This window comes from Ictidomys tridecemlineatus, chromosome 11 (assembly GCF_052094955.1).
Source record: "Ictidomys tridecemlineatus isolate mIctTri1 chromosome 11, mIctTri1.hap1, whole genome shotgun sequence".
Classification (NCBI taxonomy): domain Eukaryota; kingdom Metazoa; phylum Chordata; class Mammalia; order Rodentia; family Sciuridae; genus Ictidomys; species Ictidomys tridecemlineatus.
Window position 1 is genome coordinate 115,039,749 of NC_135487.1, and position 13,527 is coordinate 115,053,275.

Here is a 13,527-nt window from a genome sequence, read left to right on the forward strand (position 1 = left end):
TCAGACAACAGTCTGGCTTTCACTTCTCAGGTTGTTCAACTAGTCTCCAAAGGTCTCAACATCACTTGGAGGCTCCACATCTCCTATCAACCCCAATCCTTGGGTAAGGTTGAGAGGCCTAATGGCATTCTCAAGGATCATCTCACTAAATATGCTATTGAACTCAGGCTCTTCTGGCCCAATCTCCTGCCATTGGCCCTCACCTGAATTCAGGGAGCCCCAAGAGCTCCCTCAGGCCTTAGCCCCTTTGAGCTACTCTCTGGGTGCCGTTTCTTAATCAACCAAAGCTTTTCAATCACTCCTCCTCCCCTTGTGTCCTACCTGCCTAATCTCACACTTCTATGCAAACTCCTAAGGGAACATGCAGACGGGTGCCTTCATGTTCCATTCATTGCCTCAATCCCTGCACAATCACCAACTGAATTGGACCCTCTTTAACTGGGTGACTCAGTCTTACTTCAGGAACTCCATTCTCAATCATTGGAAGCTCAATGGATGGGACCCCATACAGTCATACTTACTACCCCAATGATGGTCAAACTTTTGGGCCACTCCACTGGTACCATGCCTCCCACCTTAAAAAGGCACTTGTTCCAAATGTCCAGTCCTGGACTTCCACCATGCCCACCAAACTCAAAATTTCTCGCCAACCCTCTTCTTCTTTTACTAATCATTTTTCTCCCTCAAGTTTTTATCTCAAACCACAGATACCACTTCTACATCCAAGTGACATGACACCAGGATGACACCACCCACTCTCAGTTTATGGGTCAAGGCAATTGCCCTTCCACTGGCTGCAATTGGTCTGTCACCCTTAATATTACTGGATTCAACCAAGCCACCTCTAATACCTCCTAGAGTCCCTGCTACAGGAAGAGTGGCTGATACCAAGAATCTCCTACATCCAGGACTGGTTTTATGCCATCAAGGACTTGTGGCTTCAAGGAACTTTTATGGACTTTACCCCTACCACAGTAGTTGTCTGTAGCCACTGAGTGTTATTTCTGGCTGCCCTGGTGTTCTCAGACCTGTCCCCAGAACATTCCTCCACTTCCCCTTCTAGGTCCAAAGCCTCCCACCATTAAGCAGATAGTAGCCAGAGGACTTTATGCCATCCCTCATGTCACTTAGAAAAACAAAAAGGGAGGAATGTTGGGTGCAGAGCAGGCTGAACTGTGTTGTCTGCAGGGCAGGCTGAACAGATGTTGGCTACAAGATAGTCCACGCACTCAAACCCCCCCTCTATCTGGTTCTTTATCATCTGTTTGCATCAAGTCTGAACATTCAACCCAACTCAAGGCTGAACACTTAACCCCCCATTAGGCCAATAAGGCAGCTTGCAGACCCAGAGGCCCCATTAGATTTGGGCTATAAAAACTCCCTCCTGCCAGGCCCCCCTTCTTGCTCTCTCTCTCTTGCTCTCTTTTTGTCTTTCTTGCATGCGCTCTCTGTCTCTCTCTTGCTCTTGCTCTCTCCCTCTTCATCTCTCCTCTCCTCTTCTCTCCTCTCCTCTTCTCTTCTCTTCCTCTCTCTCTCTCTCTCTCTGTTTCTCTCTCTCTCCTTCTTTCTTTTCTCTTTGTTGCACTGCTGCAATAAAGATCTTTTAGTTGCTCCTAGTGTTGTGGTCACTTTTCTTTCATGTACCACAACATGTGTCACCTGGACTCCCAGAGAATTCTTAGGCTTGTGATTCTTCTGACTAAGTGGGTCACAAGAGACACTCCCTTAGGAAGCCATGGTCAGGCAGGCAGTTTGGTCTCCCTTGAAGTCATCTGTGTGCACATAGTGTTCATGCATGTGTATGAACCTGGTTGCTTCTGCACACAATCACCCAGTGACACACTGTGCTCATTGAAGCACAAAAGGGGCTGTGCTTTGCACAGTCTTATTGCAAACTGTGTCAGAGTGAGGGAATTTAGTGTGCAGCACTGGCATTCAACATCCCTTGAAAATCAAGTCAAATCAGTGCAGAGAGTGATTTTGGTCTTTTTGTCCTCTCCCATTTCTTTAAATTAAAAAAAAAATTGCAGAAGCAATTTTTAAGCCACTTGTTTAAAATCTTAATGAAGACAAGTGAACTCATGGGCACAGAAATGACTAGCTGACTCAAGAGTTATTATACAGATGCATAAAACAAGTTCTAAATGCATGAAGAAGTGGCAAATTAGACAATTCTCATTTTAGAAATAACTGTGTTTGTTGTAAGTTCTTTGTGGCTAATGGCATCCCACTGCAAAGTTTCCTGGTGTCTCAATGACCATGACTTAGTTGTAATATAAGGATCTATCATGATTGATGTTTTCTGTTTTATAAGAATATTGCATGGCCAATGTTCCGCCCTTTATTTCCTTAGAACACTGAGGCCCTCCAGGGGGTTGCCTGACTCAAAGCAAGACTCATGTGTACCTAGTTGGCAGGAAACCAAGAACTGGGCACAGGTTCAGAATCCAAACAACTACCCTCTTTGGAGGATTAGGACCCTAAGCCAACCAGTGCAGGATGTGTGATGTTGGAATCTTTTACCTCCCTTGGGACCGCGGCCATTATTGGGTGTTGGCTGTGGTGGCCTCATGGGGTTTTGACCTTAGTCCCGCCTAATGGTTTAACCTGAAATCTGCTAGGCCCTTAGTGATAGTGACGTAACTGCTCCTTATTGGTTCTTGGTACTATCTCTTCTTACTCCCTCTTTCTATCACTGTATAACCTTGTCCCTGACACACAGTTGAGATTGCTGCACCTCTATGGTTGACTCAACTCCGGACTCCCTGTAATTCTGGGCCAGGCTGGGTGGTGGGACGGGTTGACACTCACCCTCTTGCTCAGATAAGGGAAGCACCAGCTGGTCTCGTGCATTCCCCAAACCTTTGTTGGAGGGCGGTTCTGACAGTGTGAGACCCTCTCCAATACTGTAAATTAAAAGCATTTTATCATGTAACAACCAACTGGGCTGGATTTTACAGCAGTGCCCAATCACTCTGAGCCATGTGGGAAATAACTGTAGTGTTAACACAGGAGCCAGTATGACCCTGCAGGTGCACTTGGGGAAAGGCCCAGGAGACTTGCATCAGGGTGTAACTCAAGCAAACTTAGATGAAGGCAAATTATACAAAAAGGTCTTTCATCTATAAGGGGGAGCATGCAGGGGCTACCTTCTCCTTGCTTTGGGCTCATTCCCCAGCCTCTATGAGGCATTTCTTCATGGAACTTGGAAGTCTTGATACTCCCCAAATGTCTGGAACAGCAGGTTTTTCATCATTTCTTGCCTAAGATCTGGCACCCTCCTGGGCTTCTGTCTCACCAACAGCAGCCTCTACCCCAGAGACCTGTAATCTGCTGACAGCTGGGAAGGAATAGGCACAGGCATCACAAATCCTATTTTGTCACAAGCTCTCCTGAACCACGGAATGAGCCTGGTGTCTCAGGAGTGCCCAAAGTGGAGGTGGTAATGGCATTGCAATTCTTCACAATCTGAGGTATCCTAGTGCTGCCAGGAGTCTGCTTGAGTAACCTGAGAAGCTACACCATGATTTCCATGATGTCAGTGATATTTTATGTGCATTTCTCTAGAGGAAGCAGAGGCAGGAGCAGCTCCATGCTCTCCCTGCTCTTCTTGTTGGATTGGTGTTGGGCTGACTGTGGGACACTATAAGCACATAGCAAGTAGAAAAACTACATCAGTGTCACGGTGTAGCCTCCAGCATTAGAACTGAAGTAACCAGCTATGGAGGTAAAAGCAATAAAGGGCCCATCTGTGTTGTAAAAGAGCAACCTCTGCTCACACAGAAGCAAGATTCAGGAATCTCACTTTAAAATCCGCAGCATTAACCATGTTTTAGAACTATTTCTTCTGTCCAATTTGATCATAATTTACTCACACTCTGAAAAGTATTAAAATGTACTTCAACTTTTCTCTAATTGTTTTTATATATAAATCCCTGAGAAGATATTTATCTACTTGAAATTTGCTTTTAGAGTTAATAAACTTTCTGCATGGAAGCAGAAACCCCAAGCCTGTGCCATCTGTGCTGTCACATGTCAGAAGAGTTGTAGACCAGGCCACCCTTTCTAAAAGCAGGGTAGGGTGAGGTGCTGAGATGCAGAATCCCAGCACAGGAGCATGAGGTGCATGATGCTCACTCATACTTGGAGACTCAGAGGTCTTGACCTAATGGGGTATCAGGGCCACCATAATGCTTCTTAGGAACCTTATTTTTCTGCTTTTTTTAGACCTCAGGACAGCTGGTGCCACAAATGAGCAAGGAGTTTAACCAAATTGGATGAAGAAAATGGACAAAGAAAGAAAAGGAATAGGAGAAGAAAAGAGAAAGTGAGGAGGATTTTAGGGAAGGAACTTGGAAGCTGGAGGGAAACTGTGGTAGGTCACCACTCATCAGCACCTGTCCCCTGGAAAGATGATGAATGGAGGGCAGACAGTCTGGGACTAGATGCAGCTGTTCAAAGAAATAAAAACACAGCAAATAATGTCAGCTGGACTGTCAGGGAGACCAGGGCCTATTTTTCTCCATCTCAGGGATCATAAAATCACATCTCTGTGAATCCCATACCCAGAAAGAGGTCAACTTAACAATGTCGCCTAAGAACTAACTGGCCCACCTGAGCCCCAGCACTCCTCAGGGTGACCTAGGGGCTGATCACAAGCCCAGTTGACCCCCCACTTGCCTCTCTCACCTTTATCATAGGGACACTACCAGTCTGTCAAGCATGGGCAGGAGGATTCCACTTGAGAATATCTGCCCTTGCACTCCCACAGATCCCTAACTTGAGAGAGTCATGAGTCCAAAGATCAACTGCTGAAAAACATCCAAACTTTGCTTCTTGACATCTTGCACTGCCCCTGCCCCAAGCCTAGGCAGAGTGTTCACCTGCTGTACTGCAGCCCTTTCCAAAGAGACTAAAGAATAAGGGGAATCTCCTCCTCCTTAGTGAGAAGAAAAGGGAAGAGACATTGTCCTTGAAGTGTAACAACTTTACTACCTAATATGCTACCACACAGCCAGACTGAGAAGTGCTGGGCACCTGATCCAGAAGCCACTCGGACCCCACCTGTGGATATCAAAGAGAAGGACTTCCCAGGTAGCCTGGAAGTGACTTGATTCTGGAGAGAAGAACTGGAGAGAGAGTTTGCACCAGGCTCTGCACCAACTCTTCCTGCACTTGGCTCTTTTGGGATTCACAGTCACATTCTTCTGCCCCTAACCTACATCACAGCTAAGAACTGTCAGAGCTCTCCCAAGCATGTATCATTCTCCTCACTTCACGATACTCATCAGATAATGACTGCTTCCACCTAACCAGAAAAATGGCAGGCTCAACTTCAAGTCTGCCAAAAAAACTGTTGTGCTGACATCAGTTTGCTGATTTAGTGGATTTTCTAAATGCATGTATCTTCTGAGCTATTCTGTGGACACCAGCAGTATTATTGGCTATGCCTCAGGCTGGTCAGGCATATTCTGTGCATCTGAACAAAATTAGAACAAACATGAAAAAGAAGTCCCAGGTCACACACCTCACAATAACTCAGAAACTGAAGAAATCACCTGCCATACCATTGACAGTCCTCCCATCACTGGAGACTCTGACAACGGCTTGTGGTGGAGTAGAGGGCTGGATGGGACCAGGAATGTGCATTTCTGGCAAGGTAGCAACAAAGTGTCACAGCTTGTCAGGGTGGGGCTCCATGCCATTCCCAGTGCCCATATACCATGGTGCTTAACAGGCAGGATTATTAGACAATCTTCTGGCAGCCAGATGCCAAATTAGCCAGAGAAGAATCTGCCTAACACTGGCTGTTCCAATGACAATTAGGCATTCTTCAAAGTTGGAGCTTCTTGTAGGAACTCAGGATGGGTGTCCAGGAAGAACAGTCTCTAAATCAGTGAGAATAGAATCTGCAGTTGTCAACACAGGCTGCAGTGTAGTCTCCTGGGAACTCAAACACTGATGTTCAGTTCCCCCAGAGCAACACAGCAACAGTCTCTGCATTAGGAGTAAGGGTGGGAAATGTTGCAAAGCTGCCAGGTGGTCCGCAGGGCATCCAGTATTGAGGATTACAAAACAGAGGCCATTTGACCCTGCCTGGCTGGGCCCTCAGCTGATGAGGGAGGGGCTTGTGGTAAGACTGGTAAAGCTATGGATTCCATAGACATGGTATGAAGATGCCACAATGCCAGGGACACAGTACAACTCCAAAGATAAATGAGGTCATTTGCAGCCCTGTTCTCCAAGGTGATGTGACCAACCTCAACTTCTAAGCCATAGGGGTGTTCCAAATCCAGTAAACATCGGTAGTTCTAAAGGTGGGTCCAGGATTCTGAGGCATTCATCCTGGTGCCTTTCTGGGATTTAGGAGAAATGTGTTAAAATCTGACTTTGCTACATGGTATATTTATCTCAGCAGTCTCTCCAACAGCCTGGGTGCAGCCTTATGATCTGTTAAGTTGGGAAGGAATAGTGTGAAATCTTTGATAAGCTCCACACCCAGAAGTGCCAATAGGAAGCAGCAAGGAGAACTGAGTGCCAGCCCCTGCCTGCATCATGAGACAGAGAAGTACATGTCAGCATGAATCCAGGGTTATTGTAAAGAGCTTTCAAACTGTGTACAATAGTTTCAGTTCATGTCGCCAGTATTTAAATTAACATTTAAGTAAAGTGCATATGTGACAGATACTTTAAAATCCACTAAAAACTTCTCAGTGCTTTGGAGATAAAAGCATAGAGAGAAAGCTCCACTGAGAGCTCTGCACCCAGGCAAATCACACCTCTGTTCTGCCAAAGACCTCACATCCTGGAAATTTTATAAAGCTGGCATGAGGATGAACATCAGGGACAATTACCAAAGGAAAAATAAAAGTAAACTCCACTTGAGCCTGGAAGAGACGGCTGTCCTGAAAGTGCTGAATACTCTTTGAAATTTACTAAAACATCTAACTTAATACTCAACTCTAACCACCTGTTTCTAAAAATCACCTCCTGCCCACTTCAGCAACTTCATCACTCTGGTTTTCTCATCCTTTTTGCATAGTTTTTACCTTTTAAGGATATACAGATTTGACTTATCTAAGGGCATATGACTTAATTTTCTATTTCTACTAATCACTTTTTAAAGTTACCCCTCTTATTAAAACTCAATTTTTTTCTTATAACTAGTTAAAGATTTACTAAGTGGTGTATCCAATCCAAAGTGTCTGTTTAAAATGAATCTAGCAATAAATGCAAGTTTATTTATGCATTATTTCATAAATTTTGACAATGATTTTTTTTATTACTGTATGGCCAAGAGTTCACTTGATCATTTTGCTGTAAAAGTCAAAGATTCCATCAAATAAAAAGAAATATACAGCATCAATTAATCAAATTAATAGGAAAATATAGTTCAAATTTGCACCCACAATTAGATGGAAAAGGTAAAAGCCAAAACCAATGGTAAAAAGATGGAGAACCCATGAGTTCTGTGTGTATTCATACAGCCACCACAAATATTTTAATCCAAGGGTATTCGGGCACATGTACTTAAACTTCTTTAAATACAAAGAGCCACATCACCTGTAAAATGGTGCAGAATGGTGAATAATGAATAAAATACAAAACAATGCAAAAATACTACCTTTTGATAAATTGTTTTTTTTTTAATTTCTTAATTGATGTTCTATAAATGGTGACATTTAGGTAAATTGTCCTTTAGGTGTATTGATTGCTAGGAGAATGGGTGTTAGACAAATCAGTTTGTGTTGTTCCCAGTTAGAAACAGTTCATCACCTCCTAGATTCTGGGAAGAAGTCTGTTAGAGGCTGTGCAGCACTGGCAGAGCACACTGTAGGAGCCCTGTGCATCCTTCTGTGCATCCATCCTGGGGCCCCCCTCCCTGTGTTTCTCCCCATCACTGCATGTCTCAACTTCTTGCATGACCCCACCCACCTCCTACCTGGGGCTCTGCACCAAGTCCACAGCTGCTAGCCTGACACAGGTCCTCTGCTCAACAGACCCCCTCATGTCCTTTTCCTCCAGTGTGGTGCCCGTCTTTCCTTCTGTGCTTCCGCCTGGTGCTTCCTCTCTGCCCCTTCTGCCTTCCTCTTTTCTTTCTTGGACTCTTGTCCTGCCACTTGGGGATCTGCAGGTGGGTGCTATCTTGGTGTTGCCCTTCTGGTCCCTCTGGAAGGTGGGTGCTTGCACCTTGCTGATGTGGATGCTGAGGACCACCACACCTGGCCACTCACTTCTCTGATGCAGGAGTTTGTGGGGCAGGAGGCTGGCCTTCCAAATGGAAGAGGCTGACCCCTGGGCCCCTGGCAGGTAAAGAGATGGGGTGCTGACTCTTGGAACCTCCTCTCTGGAGGTCCTCTGGGCCTCAGAAGTCTGCTATTGTTGTTCAGTGCCCTCCTCCTCAGCCCTCTCTTGGGCAAGGGTGTCCTGGTTCCCTGCTAGCTGCTAGGATTTTCTTACTGCCTGCTGCCTTTTTCGCCCACAGGAAAGGTCCTCAGGGCTCACAGCTTGGCAGATGATAAGTCAGAATTGGACTGTAAAAGCTTATGCTCATCCTGATCATATGGTCTAGGATGCTCCCATCCTCCAGGCCCCAGTTGGAGTGCTAGGTCAGCATGGACCGCACAAACTCAGTGAGTCTCTGCAAGCATTTTTGGAGGTTGTAGGCTTCAGAACTTCCTCAGAGGCCAGCAGCAGCTCTAGCCTGTACTTTTCCTCAAACTCTTCGGGATAGGGTTGGGCGCGGCCTCCGCGCGGCCTATGTAAAGCGGCTCGCTTCTGAGGGGATATTTCATGGCGGGTGTCCCTTCCATGTATATCTGCCCCTGCATCAGGACTCTAGCACACTCCATTTAGCCCTACATGGTGACTTTCATCATGGCAGTGAAGCTGAAAATGTCCCTTCTTTCAAGATCAAGACCAGAGAAATAGTTGAACAGGTAGTTGGTGATGGTGGGGTGTCCTGCAGGCACAGCTGTGATTAGGGCCATGTTCTCCTCGTTGCCTTGCCAGTTGATGCTTATGGGGGCACTCTGCTAAGGTTATCACAGTGTCCACAAAGCAGACAACAAAAAGGCCCATCAAGCACTGCAGTTGGTCCCCTGCACCTTCTCATTTCGAGGACCCCACTGCACCAGTGCTTGAAGGAGCCCTCAATCCTTGGCACAGCCAGTGCACAGGAAGGTGGCCTCCTCCAGGACATTGTCCAGGGTGCTGTCCATGCTCACCACACTGCATTTCTCGTCACTTTCAGAAAGATAGAAGGAATCATCAGAAGCGATTCTATGGGTGTCTGCCAGAGTATTCTTTTCTTCACATTTTAGCTTGTCTGAAATTGGGATGCATCTCATTACCACCAACCAGTTGATAGTCACAGAATTATCCCAGATTGTGCACATGTGAATTATAGCTTATAGTGGTATCCTCTTGACTGACCTGCATACCATTAATATAAAAAATGCCAGGTTTGATTGGCATTGTAAAATGGCTTCAAAAATATTACCCTATGACTCAAGTTTATCATATATGCAGAAAAGCATGGAAACAGAGCAGCAGGGTAGAAATTTGATATTAGTGAAACAAATACTCAGTGTTAGCAGAACTGATCACCATTTCATATTTTCTTGAGTAGCACTCACAAAATATTTTGAGAGCTAACATAGGAAGATAAGCACAAATAGATGAAGTTGAACTACATTTTGTCAGTGAGGCCTTGCAAAAGGTTGTCTGTCTCATGCCAATCAATGAAGTTGAAGGCAAAGAAAATCACTGTCTCACACTGTCTCTTATGTGAGACAGTGCAAGAAGGTTCAGAGGAGAAATGACTGAATGCTTGTCTTGGTCTAATCAGTGAATTAGTTGAGTGGTAAACTCAAGGCAGGTGGGGTGTGGCTGGAGGAAGTTGTTCATTGGAGGCATGTCTATGAGGTATACATTTTGAATCTGGAGAAAAGAGTTTCTCTCTTTCTCTGCTTTCTGATCATAGTGTAAGTTGCCTCCCTATGCCACACTCTTTCTCCATTGATATTAAATTTATGTCTAATTACACATGAATATTCATATTATTACATATGCTTTATATTAATGTAGTTTTATGTATAGAACTAAATTTAGGAATAGTGTAGGGTTAGACATAGTGCTAGGGAATGAATAAATATATATATATATCTCAAAAGCATGGTGGCTTTGCTTCTTTTGTGGCTCCTGGAAGGCAAAGGTCTCAATGCTGGAGCACACAGAAGGACCCTTAACGATTTCACCTGCAAGTAAACAAAAGAATTCTGTTCAGATGGAACTGTTAGACCCCACTTATGATGCCCAGACACTGGAATTAGGGCAAAGCATGCAGGAAGGCATAAACATGGTGGGAGGTAGTAAAAAGAATGAGTCAAGGGGATGCACTGGGTCTGGAGGAGATTCCAGGTTCCAGCTTAGAGGATAAGCTTCCCTGTGCACCCAAATCCCTGGTGCCCCAGCCATAGCCCTACTGCATGTCATATGGTCAGATCCTACTACTGTCCTCTTATTACCCAGTTCATACTACATGTTATGTGGTCTGAAGAAAAATAAAGGCCTTGTCATATTCCGGGAAAAGAAGGATGAAGCATGAAACACGCACATGTAGAAACAGCCTGTACTGAAGAGGACATATTGGGGCAAGTTCCCCTGTTAAGTGTGTGTCTCATTTTTCATAAGGAGAAGTCAAATTGGCAGGGACCTCAGAGATGATAGAAGTCTAGGTCCACATTTAACAGATGGAGGGTAGTAGCTCACAGAGGCAAAGGGGCCAGCCAATGGCATACAACCAGTTAACATTTAGCCTGGAGTTAGAGACCAGAAACTTGGAACAAAAGAGGGTGGCCTGCACACTGGAGGGAGCCAGCAGGAACTGGAGGCTGTGGGTTAACTTGGCAGGGATAGGAAGAGGCTGTACAGAGCCAATCCTCTAAGTGTTGTGTTAAGAGGCTCAGGAAAGAAAGCAATTCTCGGAGAAGAACCAAAGGGAATTAGAAAACAAGAGCTAGTTAATATACATCCCATGCTTGATCACACTATGGGTGTCAAGGCTCTCAGGGTACAACTTAGAAACATTCCTAGAATGCTCAACTGCTCTGATGTTTACCATATAAGTTTAAAGGTTTAATTTCTCATATTTAAAACAATCAGTTACACATGAATTTTCTCTTAATAGGATTTCTAGGGAATTATTAGCACAGCATTTAAGTGAAAGTAGAGAATATCTGCTATATATATATATATATATATATTTTAAAACTTTTCCCTTAAAGTGTATTTTTTTTCTTTTCTTTTATTTTTTTTATTGGTTGTTCAAAACATTACAAAGCTCATGACATATCATCTTTCATACATCTTTTTTTCATTATCAGTTTTTTCTTTTATATCCAGGAGACCAAATGGATCTTCCTTCATGTTTTTTAAAGAAAATGAGATGTTAAAATAAAATGCTGTTCTTAACCTAATTTTGTGCACTAAAGTCAATTTATAAGGTTATGCCTTATTTGGTTTTTCAAGTAGTTCAGGAAAGTCCAGAATGCACTTATGGCCTCAAGATCTCTTGGTAGACAACTAATTCACAGAGAGACTTTGAAAGTTTCTTCCCTCAGGGACCAACTGAACTGCATTTCTCTGGCTCCTTGCTTGACTGACATCAAGGAGAGAAAATTGGGCTAAAGGGGAGAGATGGTGAGGAGAGGAGAATAATAACAGGGTAGAAAGCTGAGCGGGCAGGAGGGTGAAGGGATGGAATCTTAAGAGGAGGCTATCCAGGAGCTAAGACCTGTGTGGTGAACCTGATATCTCCCAGAAGGTAAAGGAGGTCAGGGTCACTTACAGAGCTGATGTCAGATGGTGATGTATTTGAAGCAGGCTCTGTGACTGTGTAAGATGGAATCGTTGCTTTCGCTCCAAGTTAGACCTTGCCTTCTTCAAAATATCATGGGTCCTGGTCACTGAAAGAAGAAAAGAGCCCCAGAGAGAAGGAATTTCCAGCTGGGCCCTACTTGCTGGGCATGCAATTTCTAGAGCATTTTCTTCTCACCCCTCAATCATGGCCTCTTGCTGACCCCTTTGTCCCCCCCTCCTTCTGCAACCACAACTGCTCATGTCACAGGAGGGTTGGGCCCAGTGAATCAGACTCTCCCTTCCCAACATTCCCAGTGCCTCTGTGGTCACTGTTTATCTGCAGCACAAGTGGGACATCTGCAAGACCATTCCTTTCCTCTGCTGCTCCACAGCTCAGGGGCACCTACGCTGGCTGACAATGAACTGCTCCATGTTTTCCTTCTGCTGGTTAGCAGTCTTCAGACGCTCAGCTGTGCTCTCAAGGAGCTTCTCCTGTTTAGATACTTGGGCTCGCAGATCCAGGAGCTCCCTTTCCATTGATTCATTCTGGGGAAGAAGGACAAGCTCTCAGACAATAGTTTGGAGACCGAATGTATCCAGTTCTTTGTGGTTCCTACCAATCAGAAGCAGAACTCCAATCTTCTCAGCAGACTGAGTTCCCTTCATTATAGCTTCTCAATCCCTCAGTTCAGAACAGTTGAGAAAAAGACCACAGGTAGGAATGTTGAGAACCTGAAAGCCCCCAATCAAGGATCAAGGAGACCCTGACTCCAGACCCACAGCAACTCCCAACTGTGAACAAGACCTCCAAATCAGTCCTTGAAGTAGTTTTGTCTCACCCTTCTCCCATCCATGCTGGACTTGGAATTTCAGAGATACTATGTCTGGGACACAGGGCTACCTGATGACAGTGTTCACATTTCAAAATGTCTGTATGAATCTGAAGATGGTAAAGTGCTTCCTTGTAATTAGCATAGTTTTTTCCCCAAACATACCATTTACATTAATATGGAAATAAAAACTAGTGAGCGGATCCAGATTCTAGTCCAACCAAGGCAGGACAATTCTTTAGGGGCTCTACCTTTTCCCCAGACTGGAACAGAGATAAAAGGTGTGTTGGGATTCTAGAAGCATGACTGAAAGAAGCTGCAGGATCACAGTGACTTCCTTTGATCTTTTGACCAAGAAGCCCTGAGGAATGGAGAAGCTTCAAAGGCCCCTGAATTTTAGTTCAAACTCCAGATTTATTGGAAGCAGATATTTATAGATTACCATGGCATCTATGTCTGTGCTTCTCCATTTCCTTTTCTTCTCTTTGAATTATTATCTTGGGGTTTGGGGTGTGAGGACAAAGTAAGGTAATCAGAGCTTCAATGAAAACATCCACCAGGGGTCTCCCTCCAGGATGCTACATTAAGATCCAGCACATTCTAACAACCTGTGTAGCTCCTGACCCTCAGAAATCCCTGGAACTGAGAATACAGAATCTCATGGGGCAGAAGAACAAAGCTTATACCAGAAGACAACACTGGCCTCTTACCACTTTGCCAGGCAGCCCAGGGCCATGGAAGCTTGGTAAAGCTGCTCTCCAGAACATGGTCAGGAGTGAGGCTGACTCATCTAGGGTGCGCTGCAGGGCATGAGCACTGCTTCTTAGCTCATGGA

General features: G+C 44.7%; 1 protein-coding gene across 1 annotated transcript; it reads right to left on the reverse strand.

Moving 5' to 3' along the window:
- Nucleotides 1-7,621: 7,621 nt before the first annotated feature.
- LOC144368323 (myomegalin-like) lies at nucleotides 7,622-12,787 on the reverse strand. Its single transcript, XM_078027127.1, has 3 exons — nucleotides 12,270-12,787; nucleotides 11,852-11,969; nucleotides 7,622-10,259 (listed from the first exon to the last, which is right to left on the reverse strand). The coding sequence occupies exons 1-3, from the start codon at nucleotides 12,397-12,399 to the stop codon at nucleotides 10,256-10,258; spliced, it is 252 nt and encodes an 83-aa protein (XP_077883253.1). The 5' UTR covers nucleotides 12,400-12,787; the 3' UTR covers nucleotides 7,622-10,255.
- Between the last annotated feature and the right edge of the window lie 740 nt (nucleotides 12,788-13,527).